The 23300-nt window shown below is 37.8% G+C and overlaps 1 protein-coding gene across 1 annotated transcript in view; it reads right to left on the minus strand.

Moving 5' to 3' along the window:
• LIN7A (lin-7 cell polarity scaffold A) overlaps nt 1-23300 on the minus strand; it is a 189995-nt gene that overhangs the window by 17208 nt on the left and 149487 nt on the right. The window contains exon 5 of the mRNA XM_020993472.2: nt 8121-8342. Coding sequence (XP_020849131.1) covers nt 8121-8342 — 222 coding nt within the window. The remainder of the gene's footprint in view (nt 1-8120; nt 8343-23300) is intronic.

Here is a 23300-nt window from a genome sequence, read left to right on the forward strand (position 1 = left end):
TATCTATTTTGTACATTCCTTTGAGAATTGTTGTTGTATATGGTATGAAATGTTGGTCTAAATTTATGTCAGACTAACTTCTAATTTTCCCAGCAGTTTTTCTGCAAATAGTGATCTTACATCAATACTTAGGATCCTTGGGTTTACCATGCAGCCATATTTGATTGCTTCCAGGTCATATGTATATAATCTTTTCTACTGATAAACTTTTGCATTTTTAACTAGTATGAAATTGTTTTGATGATTGTATTTTGAATTCTGGTACTGATAACCCCTTCTTTTCATTTTTTCCTTCAAGTTTCTTGATTTTTCTTCCCCAGAAGGATTTTGTTATTATTTCAAATTCTAGAAAGCAACCCTTTGATAGTATGATTAATATGACAATGAATCTGTAAACCAATTTAGATAGTCTTCTCATTTTTATTAGATTATCATGGCCCAACAATGAACAGTTAATTTCATTCCAATTATTTAGGACTGTCTTTTTCTTTTTTGTAATGAATGTTGTGTAGTTTCTCTTCTTATCTTTTTTTTTTACCATGCCCCATTCAATTGTTGCCTTATTTAAGAGAATTTAAGAGAATGATTGCCATTCTTCATTTTAAAAATTTACTTGAAACAATAAATTCTGTGCCAGCCCCTTATTTTCACTCTGTGTGAACCTTTATTTTTTAAGTATTTTTCTTGTAAACAACATCATATTGGATTCTCTTTTCTTATTCATTCTTGAGTTATTTTCCTTCTTATGGCTGAGTTCATCCCATTCATGTTTACTCATGATAGGAAGTATATTTCTCATCATCATATAATAATAGCTAGCATTTATGTGACACTTTAATGTTTGCAAACTTATTTGATCCTCACAACAGCTCTGTGAAGTTATAATTACCTATTATTACCCCTATTTTTCAGATAAAGAAACTGAGGCTGAGAGTGATTAAGTGACTTGTTCGGTGTCATATAGCTAGTGAGTATCTGAGGTCAGATATAATTCATGTCTTTTCTGAATCCAAGTACTACACTCCTAAACACTGCACCTCCTAGCTGCCTAATAGCCTGTTATACTTTTCCTCTATCCCTCTTTACAAAGAAGGAGGGAAAAAAGAAGGAATTTTATAAACACCATAATCTATAACTTCTTTTTCTTTCTCCTCTGCCCCTCTTCTTTTTATCATGTCTAGACCCTGGCCACTGGTTTTTATACTTTTACCTCTCTCTTACATTATCCTTCCATCCCTTTATGATCAATTCTTTGAAATTAAGGTTTGTTTTGCTTATGGTTATTTCTTCCCTGTCTCTGCTCTCCCTCTGATCCCCTTCTTCTATTTCTATTTTCTCTATCCATTTCCCTATGTACATTAGTATATTTTTACACCAAAATTTTGAGTATGTTTGTTTTAAATCTTATTATTTGGTTCAGATAAAAGTGAGATGATTACTTCCCTGCTCCTTCCCATTTACCCATATCTGTATTCTCTTTTTCTCTTGTACACAATTTAAGCATGGTGGTAAATTTATTTCCTATCTCCTATATTTCTTCTCTATTTCTTTTTTCCCCTCCTTTTTCTTTCCCCTCTTAAAACCAGCAAAATAGGAAAAAAAACACATTTAGGCCCAAAGTTTGTCTTATTAAATTCATTCTTTCACCCTTGAATACATTAGGGCTTTGTAGGGACATACATTTATTCTATTCCTAATAGAATGTGAACACTTGATTACTGTTTCATCTCATCCAAATGCTCAAATGGGTTTGTCTTTCTAGGTTTTTCTTGACTTTTGTTTACATTTCCATTCTTCCTCTCAGCTCTGCATTTTTTTTTTCAATCAGGAATGCTTAAAAATACTCTATTCCATTAAAGACCTATTTTTTTCTCCTATATAATTGTAATCAGTTTTGCAGGATAAGTTTTACCATTGGCAAACTCTTTTGCCTTCTATAGCTTTGTATTCCAAGATCTTTTCCTTTTAGTTAGTTGCTGCCAAGTCTTGATTGATCCTGACTTGTTGCTTGATATTTATACTCTTTGGTGCTTGTAGAATTTTATCTTTAACTTGGAAGCCCTGGATTTTGTCTATCATATTAGGGAATATTTGGAATTCCTTTCAGAGTAGTGATCAATTCTTTTTATTTTCACTTTAACCTTTGTTGCTAATATGTCTGGACAGTTTTATTTTATGATTTCTTGAGATATGATATACAAGTTTTTTGTTTGGCCATAGTTTTCTAGGAGTTTGATTACTCTTAAATTATCTGTCCTCTACTAGTATGGTATATAGAACATTGGACTTGGAATCAAGAAGACATGGATTTAAATCCCACTCCTAACACTTACTAGCTGTGTGATCATCGATAATCCACTTAACCTGTCTGTACACGGGTTTCCTCATCTATAAAATGAATACATTGAACTAGATGGCATCCAAGTTACTACTTGAGCAATGATCCATCAAGGGGCAGATAGCTTATATTTTCTTCAATCTTTTCAATCATTTTACTTGTTCTAATATTCCTTATGTCATGGAATCTTTGAACTCTGTGTATGTCATTTTATTTTTCAAGGAGTCTGCTACTTCGATGTAGTTTTCTGTCTTCTTTTCTAAGCTTTTTATTCTCATTTCAGTTATTTCCTTCAAAATTCTCATTTCATTTTATCCTTTGCTTCATTTCTTTGTTTGTTTGTTTGTTTCTTTCTTTCTTTCTTTCTTTCTGGCAATCAGGGTTAAGTGACTTGCCCAGGGTCACATAGCTAGTGAATATCATGTGTCTGAGGCCAGATTTAAACTCAGGACCTCTCGACTCCAGAAGTCTACTGCACCACCTAGCTGCCCTATTTCTTTCAATTACTCTTGTAGTCCTTGTGGCCAAGCCATTTTTCTCCTCTGAGCTTCTGTTGGTTATTTGTTGTGAGGTGATTCTCTTCTGAGAGTTTTCTTAATTATATTCAGTGTTTTCTTCTGTTTACTCATATATTTTTAGTCTCATGTCTCATTTTAGGATTCTGTTTGGGTCAGACTACACCAGGGCTCTTAAATGGGTTGGATAGGTCTTCTCTGTAATTTGAATGCTGCTGCTGTCACTACAAAACTGACTGGTGTGGCCCTCTGAATTAATCCCTGGGATCTGTCTGCATTTTCTAGTGGCCCAGTGTTGATCTGAGCTTTAGCTCATCTTTAACTTTCTTTTCATTATCTTTAATTGGGAGGTACCTCAGTTCTCTGTGCTGTGCTGATAATAGACTCCAGTAGATTGATGGACACTAACCTGATCTCAAGCATCTTATGGCATTGATGCCTAGTCATTGAATTGATCCTTTCTCCAATTGTGGCTACCAGTGTTCTGAGGAATGCACAGTTAGGCCCCGCCCTAGTCTTCCTATGCAGTGATTTAGTCCAACTGGTTCTGTCTACAACTTTGTTTTGACAGACCATAGCCAGAATCTGGCTTCAAGCACTCAAATGTTGGAGCTGGCTCTATCTGCAAATCTCCCTGTGCAGGGCAATCAATAGCCAGCTTAATTTTTCAGGGAAGTCTTAGTTTTCTGGTTTACCTAGCCTCTGCCTTTTCCACATTTACCCAAACTGACGATGGCTTGTGATGCCCATATTCAGGCCATTGGCTAGCTTCAAATCTCTTTGTGGGCATCTGGGCTAACTCCCACATTTTACAGAACAAATCTCCTTAATAAAAGGATTTTTTCTTACAAAACGTAGACTCAGTCAAAGGGCCACACTTGAGGGTCTAGAGGGCCACTTGTGACCTTGAGGCCCCACCCCAACCCACACAACCCTCTTACCACCCTCAGCTGCTTAGGGGCATTTTGCTGGTAGATTGGATAGAGCAGTGGGACTGGAGTCAGGAAAAACTGAATTCAAATTTGACCTCAAACACCTAATAGCTGTGGGTTTCTTGGCAAGTGAATTAACCTCTGTTTGCCTCAGTTTTCTTAACTTTAAATAGAGACCATAACAACACCTACCTTGCAGGGTTGCTGTGGGGATCGAATGAGATCATGTTTGTAAAGTGCTTAGCATAGTTCTTGGCCCACAGTAGGCACTTAATAAATGCTTATTCTTTTCCTCTTTCTCCTCAGCTATTTCCATGTTTACCTGAATTGGTGCTGGCTTTTCTAGTTTGATTCTTCTACAAGCTTCTACCTTCTCTTGATATTTTTTGGTTCAGTTCTAGACTAAAGTATTTTCTTGTTGTTAGATTTCTTTGTTGTTGGTTTTTTGAGTCATTTCTGGATACTTGCTGGAGTTTTTGTGAAAGACTTGATCTTTTCTACAGCTTTCCAAAATACTCTCTTACCTGTTAGTCCCTACAAATCCCTTACACATTTATTATTTTCATTTGATCTTGTGAGATATTATTATTATTATTGTGTCAAATTTATAAATGAGGAGATTAAAGCCAAACATCACAGAGATAGCTGATAGATTCTGAAAGGGAAACAGCTATGCATGGAATTGAAAGAGCTTAGTTGTCTCCTTTCCCCACCCAAAAGGGAGAGAATGTAAGTAAAGGAATGGTAAGTACGTTCTCCTGGCACTGATAATCAGTAGAGTTGATATAAGTAGAAAACTGAAGCCTTGGTTTGGGAACATGATGTATAAATGGAAAACTAGTATTGCACTTGGAGTATTTTATATTATGAGACAGAAAGAAAGTGAGGGGAGCAAGATGAGGGGATGGTGGTAGCACAAATGTGATTGGATTGATATAACTGTAGAAGCTGAGAAGGTACAATTCAGTGCAAGTGGTTATGGATAAGAAGTCAGGTAAAGAACATACAAGGTTAAGTGAACCCCATGAGTGATCTACTCTGACCCATGACTCAAATAAATCTCCATTTTAACCTATGCAACATATAGTTATCCAGTCTCTGCTTCTAAGGGAGACCAATTGTATCCCAACAAAATCTCTAGGAACAACATTGACTTAGGTACTATGGGGAAAACAAGTCTTGGGGTAAAGAATGGAGACATATTGTTCAAGCCTACATTGCTAGCAGGAGAGACTATTGGATTCTAATCCCTGGCTCTCTGGACACTTCTAAAATCTAGGGACAATGATGAAAGAGTCTCAATAAATACTCTGTATGACTAGCAGTTCTGAGGTCTATTATTATTGGAATGGGCAAAACAAACAAGCAAGGAGCTATGAAGCAAGTGGGCAGAGGAAAAGAGCATAACCAATCAGAACACTAGTGTCAGTGGACCCATAAGAGTAGCAGAGTCGGGACTTTTTTGGTAGTTGTTTTTTTTTTTTTAAGAAATAGATTTTTATTTATATATTTTGTTTTTACATCACCTAGATTTCCTATGTCCCTCTGTTCTTCCCACTCACTTCCCCCTCCCCCCACTAAAGAACCATCATTTATAAGACAACTTTTTTTAAATAAGAGAAAAATATTCAGCAAAACTACACAAAATGTCAAAAAAACAGTCTTGACACTATATACATTGTCCCATATCTGTGAACACAACCACCCCTCAAACACATATACCTCTGCCAAAAAAGGTGTGGGGGGAGTTATATTATAATACCTCTTCTTTGGAGACCAGCATCTTTGCAATTTGGCAACATTCATTTTCCATTGTTTTATGGTTGTCTTTGACATTTACATTGGTGTAATCATTGTACATACTGTTTTCTTGGGCCTATTTAGTCACTTAGCATCAGTTCATGTAAATCTTTACATGATTCCCTGTATACATCATTTTTTATTTCTTACTGCATAATAGTATTCTATTTAATTCATATACCATTATTGGCTTAGCCATTCTCCAATAGATGGGCATTTACTTTGTTTACATTGTTCCCATAAAAAAATGTGTTGCCAAAATATTTTGGTCTATATGGAGCCTTTGTTTTTTGTTAATGATATCCTTAGGGGTATAAGCCCAGTAGTAGAATTTTTAGGTCAAATGGTATAGACATTTTGTCCACTTTTGTTTGCCTTCCAGAATGGCTATGCTAACTGACAAGAGCCTCTCAGATTGATCTTCATCCCCTTACATCACATTGGTGAGTTTATCAAGTGGTGTAGAATCAGTATGACTGGATAACAAAATTGCGGTTTTGCTAAAACATTCACTATCCTTTAAAAAGAGACATTTGGATCAAGTTATTTCTAAAAGGGACATCACCTTTAAATATGGAACCAGTAGCAGTGAAATAATTTATTATCACAAAGGGGCAGTCATTGGGATAATGTTAAGTGGTTTTGCATGTCATCAAAAATGCTAAATAAATTAAATATATGATGACATGCATGAACTTATTGTTAAGTCACTATGTCCATGTATTTCAATATGCCAGTATCAGAACACTCTTTCTTTACTGTTACCCTTATTCTAATATGACTCTTCTGAAAAAGTGCTTTGAAATAAACTTAAAAGTTCCTGGAGAAGTAACACTGCCTACAGAATATTTTTCTAACTTTAGGGGCCACTGGGTCTTTATTCCTTAAATTGGAAACAATAGAGCTACCAGCAGTAGCTTATCAATCTTTCACACGGATTCTTATAAAATGTTGGTTTTAAATTTTTTCAAAATAGAATGGAAAATCAATATGAATTTTTTCCTCTTCTCTCCTTTATCCCCCCTTCCTTTTCCTCTTTTTCTTCCCCTTTTTCCTCTCCTTTCCTTTCCCTTCTTTCCCTTCCCTTCCTTTTCCCTCTTCCCTCTCTTTCCCTTCCAGAAACTACCTTTTACTGATACATTTATGTAAAGGATTTACAACACAGCCTATATGGATCTAACACAGAATTGTAACTCAGGTCTTCCTGATTCAATGGCTGATGAGCACTCTATTTGAAATTATAAGGTGTGGGTTCAAATTCCATGACTGTTACTTTCTGTGAGACCTGGAAAATCTCATTTAGTCTCTATGGGTCTCCATTTCATCTCTTAAATGAAAAGATCAAAAGATGTACACCATGATCCTTCTGGCTGTCAATACATGTGACTCATTGGGCCACAATAACTCTAATATTCTTGTTCCGAAGCAGAATTTGGCACAAGGCAGAACCATCCTAGAACCCATTAAATTGGGGTCCTGCTGTAAGTGACATAGAGGATAGAGTGCTAGACCTGGAGTCAAGAAGACCTAAGTTCAAATCCTGCCTCAGACACTGGCTGTGTGACCTTGGGCAATTAAAAATGTCTCTGAGTCTCAGATTCCCTGTTTTTAAAATTGAGATAATAATAACACTTCCTTGGCTGGGTTGTTGTAAGGATCAAGCTGAAATTACCTATGTGAAATGCTTTGCAAAGCCTCAAAGAGTTACATAAATGCTAGCTGTTATTATTTTTATTCTATACCAAAAGGGCACAATAAGATGGTCTTACAGCACTGACCCTGAGTATAGCATTAGAAGATGCCACTGTCTTATATTTTCCCTCACTGAAGCACTGATTTACCAGAGGATACACAAACAGCCACTTAGAACAAGACCGTTCCTAATCTTCCCTTTTATCAAGCGGTTGGCGTCCCCTTCTCTGACCCAATCAAAGTGGGGTTATTTTGTGTTGACTTATCTTAGTGTTATATTATACTTCCTACTCCATAGAATGTTAATTCCTCAAGAACCAGAATGGTTTCCTTTGTCATCTTTGTACCCTGGGTACCTGAAATGCAGTGTAAAGTCGTAGACAGAGAGGGGGCCTCAAAGCCAGGATGACAGGCCTCCAACATTTCCTGGCTCTGTTTCTCCTGACAAGTCACCAAGTCTCTCTAAGTATTCTAGGCAATTCTGCAAGGCCATTAATTTCAGAGAAAGTGCCAGCTACATTGCCAGATGAAGTTTCCTCCCCTTGGATTTCTCAGTATCAATAAAATCACAGATACAGTCCCTATCTCACTTCCTAGCATCTTTCTCACAGTAAGAGCTTAAGAATGCTTGTTGAATGAAGCAATAAAAAATGTTCTATACTAATGTTCTCCCTATCAGAAGGTAGCACACAAGTGAGAGATGAGCTGAATGCACAAATAAAGGGACCAGTTTTCACTTATTTTGTTCTTTTACTTAGGTGAGGATTTTCCCCCTTTAACCATACAGTTTATTATCCTGTATCAGAAGTCCTTCTTTGCCTAGGAAGCCAAGATGGTGCTCACCTAGGACATGTGGTTTTGCTGTGTTTGCTGCTGCTGCTGCTGTTGCTGCTGCTGCTGAATCAGCAGCTGCTGTTGCTGCCGACGCCTGGCAGTCCGAAGCTTCTCAAAGCGAGCCTCCATCTCTTCCAGCACTTTGGGTGTGTAGCGGACCACCAGCTTGACACTTTCCTTAGCAGCCTTGAGTAGCTCCACTGCCTTCTCGTGGTGTTCCCCTTCCACACTCTGCAGGCACACAGTGAACAGAACCAGTGATCATGTTACTAATGGGTCCTCCCATTCTCCCCTCATCATTCATGCTTGAGAATTGGGTTTGGCTTTTGACATCCGAAAGCTTTAAGCACTATAAGGTTTTTAATTTTTGAGAAGCCTTGACAAGTAGAATTTTGCCTGGCACATCTTTAAATACTATTATATATCTCATTTGCGGATGATCAAACATATGTGTGTGTGTGAATACACACACACATACATATATATTCATATATATATATGTATATATCTATATGTATGTATATATACATAAATATGTATATGTATATATGTATATGTATGTATGTATGTGTATATATATATATATAAAGTTTTAAATAGATATGTCCTCCTCCAATGGAATGAACTCCCTCCTTGCCTCTGCCTCTTAAAATTCTTAGCTTCTTTCAAAATACAACTTAGGGGCCATTTCCAAGACTAAGAAGGTCTTGCTTGACTGTCTCATTTACAGCCTGCCCTCTCAATATTACTTCACATCTACTCCTTCTCTTTACAGCCCCCCTTAATACTAGTGCCTTCCCTCTGTTGATTATTTCCAATTCATATGATACATATCTTGTTCATACATAATTGTCTGCATGGGTCTCTCACGTTAGACTGTGAGCTGCTTGAGAGTAGGGACCGTCTTTTGCCTTAATGCCTGGGACACATATGTGCTTGATAAATGTTGCTGTCTGATCTCTCTGTGTTCCTCATCTGTAAAATAAGGGTCATAAAGTGATGTTGGAGTAAATTACCTCTGATACTCTGGCTTGGATTGAACGATAGATGGAAACAGCGACTGAATGCATAGTTATGTACGTGTTGTTCAGTCATTTTTCAGTCTTGTTCAACTCTTTGTGATGCCTTTTGGAGATTTCTTAGCAAAGATAGTGGAGAGGTTTGCCATTTCCTTTTCCAGCTCATTTTACAGATGAGGAAATTGAGGCAAACAGCATTAAATGACTTAACCCAGGATCACACAGTTAGTAAGTGTCTGAGGCTGGATTTGAACTCAAGAAGTTGAGTCTTCCTGACTCCAGACCAGGCACTTCATCCACTGTGCCACCTAGCTGACCCATGCATATATACATAATACATACACACATACATATATACAGTTATAATTATATATGTGTTTATACATACACATATGCATGTACACATACAGACATATACACATATTTCTAGTGAGGTTTTGCTATAATGGACTAGTAGAGTAGAAATACGTTATTATTTTTAATATTAACAATTTGACATCCTGAACTTGACAAATAACAACAAATGTAGCATTTCCATACACAGAGAATAAAACTGAGCATTATATCTGAAATTGTGACTCTCCACTACATACATCTTATTCTTTCTTTTAGTATATAATATATCCAATAATCCAAAGCTGTCCCACCTGTCTGTATTTCCTTCTGGACCTCCTTCTCTTCTGTATCCCCCCTCCTTTTTTAAAAACACTTCACTGATATTATCACCCTTTCCCCCTCTTATTATTCTTTATTATTCATATTATTATAAACCAATTAGTTTAACACTCTAGTGAAGTATTGTCATCTTAGCTGGAAAATGTGGAAATTATGATAATATTGAAACAAACACAGCTGACACAAGTAGTCTAATTTGCTATGGCTCATCTATGCATTACATATGCTCCCAAACTGCTTCACTGACAAAATGGTGACCAATGAATTTTTAAAAAATGGGATAAGTAATATGGAGCACCAATTTTTCCAGTCCTATATATGACTGACCTAATCCTATCAATCAATTTATGTGCATGGGTTAAGAATATAGAATTCTCTTGTCTTCAGGATCCATGCAGTCAACTAAACTATGTTCATTCTCTGGATCTATCCAATATCTACTTTATTCTCCTCTGCCTCTTATTTTAGTTTTATATTACAAGTACTTTAGGTAGGAATGGGCTAAAGTCATTCATTTACTCAATAAGCATTTATTAAGCACCTACTTCATTCACTTTAAAGTGCACCTTGATGAGTATAAAAGATATGAAAAGAAAACTAAGGGCCAGTTCTATGCTCAGTATATTTAGAGATTTTTTTTTTGTCATTTGGCAATAATTACGTCACTTTTATTAAAGGTTACAATGATTTGTCCTTATCTCCCAGTGGACATTTTAAGTGTTTATAGCTTCCATTTGACTTCAGAGAGCAAAATAAGTGAGCCTGCCCATGTAAGTAGTTTCTCTGACCTCTTTTTGGCTTTTTTCCCCACACTATTATTAATTAATTGATTTGGAAATGCCAAGTCAGCCATATAAATCTGATGATTTCCTTTAAATATTATTTATGTATATCCACATCTTATATCCCTTACTAATATATAAGCTCATTGAGGGCAAGGATTATGTCTGATATTATTTCTGTATTTCCAATGCCAACCTAGCACAGAACAACATGTAATAAATAATGGGCTTCTTGAGTTGAAATTTGACACTTGACCACGCACTGATTATTCAATCTGACAATTATTTAATGATCACCTACTACATTCAATATACTTGTTAGCAATAAATGATCCATCCTATTCTTAGATCTGCCCCAATCAGCTGCCAAGTCTTAGAGTTACTATGTCTACAATACCATTATAGTTGTGCCTCATCCTCCTACTAACTATAAGCTCCATAAGGACAAAGACTGCTCAAAAATTTGGAAAAACACTTCTCTCTCTAAGCTCCTAGCAAAGAAGTCTAAACATATTAGATGTTTACAGTAAAAGGTGTCTGTTCATTGAATAACCAGTTGAGTGACTGAATAAAATTGGAAGTAAAATGCATTTAAGAAAGGCATGCTGACTTAGCTATTTTCAGCAATACAACAGTCTACGACAATTCCAAAGGACTTATGATGAAAAATGCTATCTACTTCCAGAGAAAAAACTGGTGGAGTCTGATTGCATATTGAAGTATACTTTTCTTTACTTTATTTTTCTTGGGTTTTTTTTTGTTTTTGTTTCTTTTTTTTTTTTTAGGGAGGGTCTGTGTTTTCTTTCATAACATAACTAATATGGAAATATGTTTTGTATGACTGCTCATAGCATTTATCAAATTGATTACTGTCTCAATGAGGGGACAAGGGAGGGAGGCAGGGAATTTGGAACTCAAAATTTAAAAAAAAAGAACGGTAAAAAAATTACATACAATTGGAAAAAATATTTTTTTAAAAAGCAGGCTGAGATTTATAGATGTGTTTTAGCCTTGCCCAGTATAGTAATAGGGAAATTAAGAAGGATTTGGGATAAAAGATAAACAAGTTCTGTTGTGAACAAACGGAGTTTGAAATGCCAATAGATTATCCAGTTTAAAATGTCCAGCAGTCAGTGGATGACATGGAAGAAATCAGGGCTGGATATATAAACCTATGAATCATCTGCATACAAATGATAATTAAATTCATGGAAGGGGATGAGATCACCAAGTGAGAGAATATAGAGAAAGATAAGATGATCCATGACAGAACCTTGGGGGTCATCTGCAGTGTCATTATGTAGATGAAGATCCATCCAAAGAGACTGAGTAGTGGGTTAGACAGGTAGAAAAAACATGAAAAAAAAGTGTTATGAAAACCAATTGAAGAGAAAGCATCTGAAAGTCGCAGAGAGGTCAAGAAGCATGGGATTTGAGAAATGACTGTTAGATCTGGCAATTAAGAAATCCCTAGGTCAAAGGGATCATAGGCAGTTCAATAACTCTTTGGGCATAATTCCAGATTGCTCTCCAAAAATGGTTGGATCAGTTCACACTTCCACCAGCAGTGAATTAGTGTCCCAATTTTTCCATATCCCCTCCAACATTTGTCATTTTTCCCTCTAATCATCTTAGACAATATGATACGTATAAAATGATATTTCAAGGTTGCTTTAATGTGCATTTCTCTAGTCAATAATGATTTAGAGCATTTTTTCATATGACAAACTCTTTTGATATCTCCATCCAAAAATTGCTTATTCACATTTTTGACTATCGATTGAAGAATGACTTGTATTGTTATAGATTCGACAAAGTTCTTTATATATTTGAGATATGAGACCTCTATCTGAGATAATATCTATAAATTTCCCCCAACACAGTTTTCTGTTTTTCTTCTGATCTTGGCTACATTTGTTTTACTTGTAGAGAACCTTTTTAATTTAATGTAATAAAATTATCCATTTTTATTATTGCTAAACTAAATTATTTATTAATTATTATTAAGTTTTAAACTACCTATACCCTTTTATCCAGCAGTACCACTACTAGGTCTGTTTCCAAGGATGATTAGGGAAAAAAGAAAAGAACCTATATGTTATGAAATATTTATAGTAGCTTTCTTTGTGGTGGCAAAGCACTGGAAATTGTGGGGATGCCTGTCAACTGGGGAATGGCTGAATAAATTTTGGTATATGATTATGATGTGATGCTACTGTGCTATAGAAAATGAGGAGCTTGATGGTCTTAGAAAAACATGAATAAACTTGCACAAAATAATGAAGAGTGAAATGAGCAGAACTAATAGAATATTGTCTATAGTAACAGCAATATTGTTTTAAGAATGGCTTTGAGCAACTAAGTCATTTTGACTATTATAAATGCTCTAATTAACTACCAAGGTTCTGTGAAAGAAGATACAATCAGCATCTAGAGAAAGAACTGATAAATAAAAGTATGTCTCGAATGATTTTCCCTATATATGTATATACACACACATATTTGTGTCTAATGGTAGCCATCTCCAGAGTGGTGGGAGGAGGGAGGAGAAAAAAAAGAACATGACATCATAACTTTATTATGTATTTAAAAGAACAATAAGGTGTACATAATAGGGTTACAGATTTGTGTGCAATCATTTTTCTATTCTACTATGTAATGGTAATGCTTGTTTTATTTCTTAAATTCATAATAAAATAAATGACATTAAAAAAAAAGAAATCCCTGGTAACTTTGAAGAAAACAATTTCCTTTGAATGATAAGGTCAGAGGTCAGTTCATAGAGGGCTTAAAATCAAATGAGAGGAGAGGAAGTGAATGTACCTACTGAGAGTTGATCTGAGAGTCAGAAAGATCAGGTTTTAAGAGATTAAAAAGAGAGAAAAAGTGGAGATACCCAATTCAGGTGGCTTTTTCAAGGAGTTTACCTTAGAACAGGAGGAGAGATACGGAATGATAGCTAGTAGGGATGGTAGTTTGTATTGAGTATCCTTTGTTTTGTTTTTTAAAAGAGTAAGGAAGACTGGACTGTTTGTAGGCAACAGGAAAGGAACCAGTAGATAAGAGACACTGACCATAGAGAGAGTATGAAGATGGCAGAAGGGGCAATTTAATGGAAAAGACAGTAGGGATTGAACAAGGGTTCAGTGAAGAGGGGTTGGCCTAAAGGGCAACATTTCCTTTGCATATGAGGCAGAAGGAAGGAAAAGATAGAGGGGGATGATGTCAGAAGGATATGAGATAAGAATAGGGAGTAAGAGAAAGCTTTTGGCAAATGGACTCTCTTTTGTTTAGGTGAATTATGAAGCAAGGTCTTCAGTTGATATAGGACGGTAGGAGGGAGTGGCGTGGAAGGCTTGAAGACAAAAGAAATGGTTTAGAACAGCTGTTGTGGTGAGTGAAATAAGGAATCCATTGAGAAGCCAAGGATCTCATTGCTTCAGTGAGAGTCCAGGAGAGATAGCCTAAATTTTTGGTGGACTTCCCTCAAACGATTTCATCAGTTCCTTCAGTTTTTTTAGCAGCACATGTGCAGGGGTGAAGGAGGTGGGTGGCCGTACTAATGCAATAATGGAGATGCCCAATATGACAAGGGAGCATGTAGTTTTGGGAATAGAAGGTAGCATAGAGTTGAACTGGTTCACCAGTGGGTCAAGATTTGGAAGGAAGGACATTGTACCCAGGGTAGGTTTGATGGCCTGGGAATATACTGAGAGGCAGAAGGACTGGAAGGCCCAGCGAAGAAGAATAGAAGGCCTAGGGAGTGGTGGAAAGATAACAAATTATGATCAGATAAAGAAATTTCAGAGTGCATGACCATGGAATTGGAATACTTGTGGGGATGGCAGCATCTACAGTATAATTATTCCTGTGCGTGGCAGAACTGGAGTAACTGAGCACCTAATTAATGCTTGTTGGTTGACTGGTTTAAGGTTCCCCTTTTCAACTTCATATGCAAATGACCCTTGAAGGTCCTCTGGCACCATCCATGCTTTTTATTCTTTGGAGCTCCTAACAAAATGTTAAGGGCACGGTAGATGTTCAGTAAATATTTGCAGGGCTAACCAAACCTGTAGGGAGAGCAGACAGCCCTACATACACAGTGCAATTTGAGAGGCTTGGATATTTGTCTCACCACCCTTTTGTTAAGTCCTGAAATTCCTGGGATCATACATTTGCAACTAGAAGATTTAGAGATGTCATTTATTCAAAGTCTTGATTGACATGGTGGTGTGGTACAGTGGAATGTGTGCTGGACTCAGAGCACCTGAGTTGAAATCCAGTGGCACAGTGGAAAAAAGAGATGGACCTGGAGTTGGGAAGTCCTGAATTCAAATTCTGTCTCAGACAACTGTGTGATCCTGGTTAAGTCATTTAACCTGTTTGCCTCAGTTTCTTCAGCTGTAAAATAACAACAATAATAGCACTTGCATCCCAGGGATTTTGTGGGGTTCAAATGAGATAATATGTGTAAAATGCCTAGCACGGTGCCTGGCACATAGTGGACTTTATATAAATGTTATCATCATCATTATCAATATTAAATCCTAACTGTGCCACTATATGTAACCTTGGGCAAATAATTTTTCTGGGCCTCTGTTCCCTGATCTGTAAATTAAAGGAATTGTACTAGATGTTATCTAAAGTCTCTTCCAATTGTAAATTTGTGATCTAATAATTTTCCAAATGTTTAAAAAAGCCCTCCCCCACTGATTGGCCCCTGAGGTAGTGGTGTAATGGTTAAGCACATCATAAGCATAGTAATAAAGCAGGGATTTGAACCTCCCGCTTACAGATTCATTGCTCTCACCATTACGCCATGATGAAACTCCACTCCTTTACACTGAAGGATTTTCAGATGTTTATTAAAACATAAAAATGCCAGGGGGAAGAGTTCATACTTTCTCATGAGTTAATTTCACAGGTGTTTTCCAATAAGAAAGCATGCAGAGGGCAGGTTTTCCTAAATTGGTGGCATGATGATAAAGAATACTGTAATTTTACTGGGGGTGGAGGTGGGAAAGGGAGGATCTCTGAAGACAGATCCAATTATTCCACAGTATTGGCCAGCAATATGCTATCAACAACAAAATGCATTCCTCCTGTTCCAATTTTTATTTGAAATACTTAACAAAAATTTCTCATAAGGAAAAAAAAGAGTTAAAATAGTTTTATTACTATTTCCAGCACTCAGGACTACAAGCTAACAAAATCCTGAACAGATGTAAAAACATATGAACAGGATTTTGTTTAACTGTTAACACATAAAGAAGCTCATTTTCATACAGGAAGCTAAGAACGACGTCTCAGTACACGATCACGTGCATACTTATTTCACTTATGTTATAATAGGCACTAGAAGCTTTAAAACTGGTTAATTTCATTGGAGATAGTCAATAACTAAGAGACTGGTAAAATGCACGGAAATGTTCAGATACTCCATCAAATTTCCTCTTAGCGTCACCAAATGGATGGATCTTCTTGCCTGTTAGCCTCACACAGCCCAATTCTCCACATAGAGTAAGGGTGGCATGCTTTCAGACAATGAAAAAACCATGGGGAATCTGTTCAGCCTCATTGGGCCATGCTTCTGCTTACTAACAGCAGGGAAGCTTGCCATGGGCATCAGGGGAAGTCATGGCTCTGGGCCAACAGATTCTTTTTGTTTATAATTGGGTGAAATTGTAGGCCTCGCTCTTTAAGGTGTTTCTCTGCTGTGGAAAATCACAGCAATTCAAGTATTGGGAAAGGAACCTTAGATAACATCTACATTCATCTCTCTACCAAAAATAGGAAATCTTTCTGTCTCTCTAAGACTGTAATGAGGCAGGAAGAGTGATATGGCTACTCACACCATTTGGATGAGCTGGGAGATATAAACGACAATATTTTTAGGAGGACGGAAGACCCCCAAGCCTTACTATTTGTCCTACCCTGGCCTATTAAAGCCCTCTGGCTTTCACCATCCATCTACCGCTTCCAGACCCCTGGACAGTGCAGTGCTGTCTCATCTGCTGATGCTCTGGATCTTTCCATGCACCATGCAAGTGAATTCTCTTATATGTGCTGTTTCCACCACTTGGAGCATGAGCTCCTTGAGAGCAGGGTGGTCCTGCTTCTCTATTTTTACCCTCAGCTCTTTAGCACACATCATCAGGGCTTAATAAATAATTTTTCATTCGATCAATTCATTCATTCAGTGAACATGCAGCTTTTTCTTGAAGACATTTAATGATTGGAACTTCACTGTCACATTTGGTAACCAATTTCATGGTTCTAAAGCTCTGATGGCAAAAAAAAAAATTCTTCCTGTTATATTAAAATGTGATCTGTCTCCCTGCAAACTCTTGCTACTTCTCACCTCTGGAGTCAAGAAGAAATCTAATTTCTCTTTTCAGATATTAGAAAAAAGTGAACATAGGCCATCCTCCTCACTAAATCTTCTATTCTCCCCAGTTTCTTTTAATTGAGACAAAGGGTCATGAGTCTGATCTCATTTGTTAGGTGGGGAGAGACTCTTCCATTTTGAATAGCGGACTAGTTCTTTGCATTGTCCAGATGGGATGGGCCTTAGGTATAGTTGGCCTACACAATGAGGCAGTGTGGCATAGGAGACAATGCACTGAACTTGGAGCCATAACTAGGTTTGAATACCAGCTCTGCCATCTTCTTCTGGGTTGACTATGGCCATGTCACTTGCTTGCTCTGGGCCTTGGTTTCTTTATCAGTAAAATGATGGTGATGGATTAAATAACCTTTAAGGTCTCTTTCAGCTCTGAATCTATGATCTGATGAGATCGGATAATGTTAGATGAGGAGAATTCCTTAAAAGTGTACCCTACCTAAACCCATTACACCCAATGGCTTGTCATAGTGCCAAAAATTATACAGTTAGTCATTCCTTTGTGTGAAGGAACTAAAATGTTATATGGCATCAAAAAGGCACGTGACATGATCAGTCCTTCATTTTTTAGTATGAATTTGTTAACAGTTCCACTTAGGAGGGAAGAGGATACAGGACAAATCCATTTTCATTGGAGGAAGGGAGTCATGAAAGGACTAGCATTTAGGATGCTGAGGACCCCAGACCCATAGAGGCATGGCAGGGTTAGCAGCATCAGAAGGGTACAGGAAAATGACATGCTGTGTAACAGCCTCATGAAATGATATCTAAACCAAATTGCCTATTCTAGATTCATTTCCATTACCAATTGATGCCTCTCAGCCTTAGAAGGACCTCAGAGGTCATTGAGTATACCGACATTTTAACAGGCATCTACTCTGGGATGTCTAACAAGGAGCTATCCAAAATGTTGCTCAGAGGAGTAGACTACCCCATGAAGCAGCTCATTCTCCTTCTGGCCAATTTTAGTTGCTAAGAAGTTTTCCCTTCAACTGAGTCTAAATCTGCCTTGTTGATTTTCACTAATCCTGCTGCCTGGGGGAAAGTAGAACAACTGATCCCTCTTCAGCATTATAGCCCTCTACATACTTAAAGAGGACTCTTGTATCTCCCTAAATGTTCTCCTTCTTTAACTAATCACCTCTGGGCAAGTGACTAATTTATCCCAAGATCTCGTCTCTTACCTTTGTGTCCATCCTTCTCTAGACCTATTTTGTTTGTTCCAGTCCTTTCTAGAAAGTCATATTACACAATGAACACAATTACTCCAGATATGGTCTGTCAAAGCAGAGAATAGTGATGTGTGTGTGTATGTGGATATGTATCTATACCTATATATGTGTTATACATATATACATATATGCATATGTGTGTATATGTGTGTACATATGTGTATGTGTATATGTATGTATGTGTGTGTGTGTGTGTGTGTGTGTGTGTGTGTGTGAGTCACCCCAATCCATCTAGATACTTTGCTTCTATTAATGAATTCTAAAATCCCATTATTTGTTTCGGTTGTCAAGTCATACCATTAAGGCATATTGAGCTTTTTCTCTCTTAAAATCCTTGGAGTTTTTGTTTGTTTGTTTGGTTTTTTCAGAAAAAGAGCTGCCTTTGTTTTGTGCTTGTATAATTGGTTACTTGAACCTAAGTTGAAGATTTTATATTTATCTCTCTTAAATGTCATCGCATTAGATGAGGTCATTATTCTCTCAGTCCAGGAATCCTGTTAAAATCCTTTTGGATCCTGTTACCCGACGTGTTAATTATTCCTTCAAGTTTTGTGTCATCTGAAATTTGACAAGTACACTATCTTTGCTTTCACCGAAGTCATTAATAAAAGCATTGAAGAAAACTGGGTTAAGGACACATCTGGGGGATATTCCATCAGGCCTCCTTCTAGGTCAAGAGCAATCCATTAACCATTATTCTTTGAGTCTAGTCATTCTGAATTCTGAATTCACTTGATTATACTAACATTTAGCCCATATCTCTCCATCTAAGTCCACAAGGGTATTGCTATTTGCAGAAATGTGATTCCCATTATCTAGTATTAGTAATACATCATGCTAACCCTAGCTTTCTCTCTCTTTTTTAAAAACAGGATGATATTTTGCTACGATGTATTTATTGATGCTTTTGCATGTAGCACCTTCAATATTTATCCCAACATTAATTATGGCATATAGAAAAACAAAAGCAACAACATTGTATTCAGGGTCTAAAGACGGGTCTAGGTCTGAAATGTGCTGCTTACTAGTTACATGACCTTGGCTGAGATATTTACTGTTTCTGAGTCTATTCCCTCAGTTTTAAAGCAATAATGATATTTGTATCTACTAACTGCTTGAAAAGGTTGGTATAGAAATTATATACAACACAATAATCTATATGAAGCTTACTCTCTAAGGAACCACTTAAAATAAAATTACTTTTATTGATAATAAAAAGGGAATAATAGCGTGACAAATTGTAAGACCCTACTAAAAGTGGGAAAAGTCTGTTATCCAGCCCATATTGGCTTTTTTATATGTGTGTTTTCCTCTCAGTCAGCACTTCACTTGTTGGTTCAAGAAAAATGGATCTTGCCTTCTGCCCATTAGTGAGTGTGAATGCCTGGTGGGGATGCTTGTTTCTGTGTGCTTCTGGGTAGCAGAAGGAGTTGGGGGATTAGTCCTTGTGGACTAGGTCACTGGATGCTGTAAGTGCATATAGGAACTAATGTCAGAGCAGTTAGAATTGTGCCTAAAAGTATAGACAATAGGGTCAAAGATTTAGAGCTAAAAAAGTCTTTAGAGGTCAATGAGTTCAATTTCTTCATTTTACAGATGAGGAAACTGTCACACAAAGGTTAAATGACTTGCCCACAGTCACATAGCAACCATAAAGTATCTCAGGCAGAATTTGAACCTAGTCTTCCTTACTCCAATTGCAGTGTCTAATCCATTGTGCCATGATCCTGAAGACCTTCTGCCCCTAATATCCAAAGAAAAACTGGGAAGAGGCATTGCTCTCCCTACAGTGAACAGGACTAGGCAAGAAAGTAGTCAGGTGACCCAGGGGATTAGAATGCTGGGCCTGGAGTAAGGAAAACTGGAATTCAAATCAAGTCTCAGATACTTACTAGCTGTGTGGCCCCAAGCAAGTCACTTAACTCTGTTTGTCTCATTTTTCCCAACTATAAAATGGGGATTATCACAGTACCTACCTCCCAAGGTTGTTGTGAGGATAAAATAAGATGATACTTTGTAAAGCAGTTAGCAAAGTATACAAATGTTCATTACCTCTCCTCTTCCTCTTCTCTAGGTACTCAAGCCTTGAAGAGGTTGCTTGGTGCCTATATTTAGTAGGAAGAATGTGGTAGTAAAAAGGGGGTGAGGAATAAGAGACCTGCCACAGAATCAAAAGGAGGAAAGAATTTGAAAAGTGGGTGGAAGGGTAGTGAAATGTGACCAACACTGCAAAAGAAGAAAATGAAGGATTGGCATACCGTTGAATATGCCCATGAAATAGTCATTGTTGGTCTGAAAAAGAAGTCAGAATTCAAAGGGTTACTGAGTGACTAGGTGAAGAGCAAGTAGTAACAGATTGCTTCAGAGAATTTCAGCGATGAAAGGAAGGACACCTAGTATGGGAGATAAAGGGAATAGCAGGATCAAAGCTTTTGTTTTTGTTAGGTTTCAGGTTAGAAGTTATCAAAGCTTGTAAGGAGACCCTGCAGAGAAAGGCACTGAAGATTCAATAGAGAGAAGGCTAGATGAAGGTCATTGCAGAAGCTGGAGGAGATAGAATCAGGGGCATAGATTGAAGGGTTAGACTAGGCCAGGATGAAAGCCACCTTCCTTTTAGTCAAGAGGGAAAGAGAAAATGCATGAAGATGCAGAATTTTGAAGTTGAGAGGAAGGATCAGGTCAGTGAAGTAGAAAATGATGCCTACCTAAAAGAGGGGGCAGTGCTGGGGTTGGGGCATTGAGTATGAAGAAGATTTAGGACAGATGGGAGGAATAAATGATAAGAAGTCATCAAAGATGAATCAAGGAATTAGTGAAACAGGAGAGAGAGTCCAACTGAGCTTAGATAACATGACTTTGTAACAGTTAAATCACTATTAGTTTCACGACTTTCTACAACATTTAGAAGAGAGTGGAAGCAAATCTCAGTGGTTACCCCGGCAAAGGATTAGGAAAAATAAGCATTGGAAAGCTACAAAGGTAACTGATTCTAAGTAACTATAGCATCTTGGATAACCAGAATATTGTATGTGAACCTGCATGCTTCATGTCTGATGGAATTGACTTAAAATGGATTGGGATGCCTAATGAATCTCATTAGTCTGTGGTTGACCATGGTAAGGAGGCAACTGTGGAGAGAAGGGAGCTATTAGTCTGGGAAAAGAGGTAGGAGCTAGGAGTCAGGGTAGTGAAAGTCATGGATGAAGATAAGGCTGAGTTTCTTTAGGAGTGAGGAAGGTGCAATAATAAGATAGCAGTCTTGCTCCCAAAGGAGAATATAGAGAATTTGAGGTCTTAGATTCTGAATGATGGTGATGAGGTCCAAGTTAAGGTGGGGCTCTGTGGTGATTTGCCTGGAATAAAGGTGGGTGTCATTGGTATCAAGCAGGTCAAGGAACCTTGTTGGGCCAGGGATTTGCTAGTGTTATCAACATGGCTACTGAAGTGAGTAAAGACAAGTAGAATGGGAGACTGTCAACTATATGTTTGAGTTGTTAGGGAAACCAGGAGAGCATGTTGGGGAATGGAAGACTGAAGCAACGAAGGTGGAAATAAGGACTTAAGAACAGACTCCAAGGTGCATAGCATTCTCCTTACCAAACCCAAGATGCCATGTGGGTGATAATGATGTGAAGAGAAGTATCTGAGTGATTGTAATAGAGCAATAGTCTGAAGAAAGCATGGGGGAGCAAAGATTAGGCTGGTTCCTTCTGTCTCTATGAGTGGAAATTAGTGGTAGAGAAAATGATAAAGCAATTCTATTTGGAAAGGGTTTTAAGGGGAATGGTGCTTTAGAGGAAAGCCTCTTTCATTTCAGGTAAAAGGCAAGAGCCTTGTTGGGGCGGGGCAGGAAGGGTAAGTAAGGAGGTAGGAGAGTTTGTTCATAAAAGAAGCCTATAAAACTCAATGGAAGATGTGCTACAAAGGGAAGGACTGATGTGGGAAGGGATGAAACTGGATCAGGATTAGAATAGGAGGAGAGAGGGGTATTTGTGACTGGCTAACTGAAAAACAGTGATAAACTCCAACCAAATGCTGAGCCTGGAGTCACCGCAGATGATTCTGAATCTCACCTCTGCTACTTAACTACCTACGTGACACTGTACAAGTCAGTTAAACTGTTTGGGCCTCTGTTAAATGCCTCCATTAACAATGAGGGTAGTGGATTAGATGACCTCTGAAGTTCCTTCCAGCTAGAAAGCTATGACCCTTCAGCTGACCTTCATAACATGGACTTAAGGCCCTGCACATGGTTACCCTCCTTTGGGCATTTTCCAACATATCAATACCCCTCTTAAACAAGGGCCCTTAGAACTGAAAATATGCTCTCTGAGGCACTTTCTAGCTCTAAAACTATGAATATTCTCCTGTATTTACTCTATATATATGTTATATTTATTTGATTATTTGAATGACCTGCTTAATACCAATGACACCTACCCTTCATTCCAGGTAAATCACTGCTTAACTTGGACCTCATCATCATCATTCAGAATCTAAGACCCCAAATTCTCAATATTATTCTTTTTGAACAAGAGTCCTATTTTACACCTGCAAATCCTTCACTCCTAATTGCCCTCACCTCCACCAGGACAATATGAGCTCCTTGAGGTCAGGGACTGTTTTCTTTCTTTATTTCTCTTTCTTTTCCTTCCTTCCTTCCTTCCTTCCTTCCTTCCTTCCTTCCTTCCTTCCTTCCTCCCTCCTTCCCTCCCTTCCTCCCTTCCTCCCTTCCTTCCTTCCTTCCTTCCTCCCTCCCTCCTTCCCTCCCTCCCTCCCTTCTTCCTCCTCCCTCCCTTCCTTCCTTCCTTCCTTCCTTCCTTCCTTCCTCCCTCCCTCCCCCTCCCTCCCTCCCTCCCTCCCTTCCTTCCTTCCTTCCTTCCTTCCTTCCTCCTCCTTCCTTCCTTCCTTCCTTCCTTCCTTCCTTCCTTCCTTCCTTCCTTCCTTCCTTCCTTCCTTCCTTCCTCCCTCCTCCTTCCTTCCTTCCTCTCCTTCCTTCCTTCCTTCCTTCCTTCCTTCCTTCCTCCTTCCTTCCTTCCTTCCTTCCTTCCTTCCTTCCTTCCTTCCTTCCTTTCCCC

This window comes from Phascolarctos cinereus, unplaced genomic scaffold, assembly GCF_003287225.1.
Source record: "Phascolarctos cinereus isolate Bilbo 61053 unplaced genomic scaffold, phaCin_HiC Scaffold_1;HRSCAF=81, whole genome shotgun sequence".
Lineage (NCBI taxonomy): Eukaryota > Metazoa > Chordata > Mammalia > Diprotodontia > Phascolarctidae > Phascolarctos > Phascolarctos cinereus.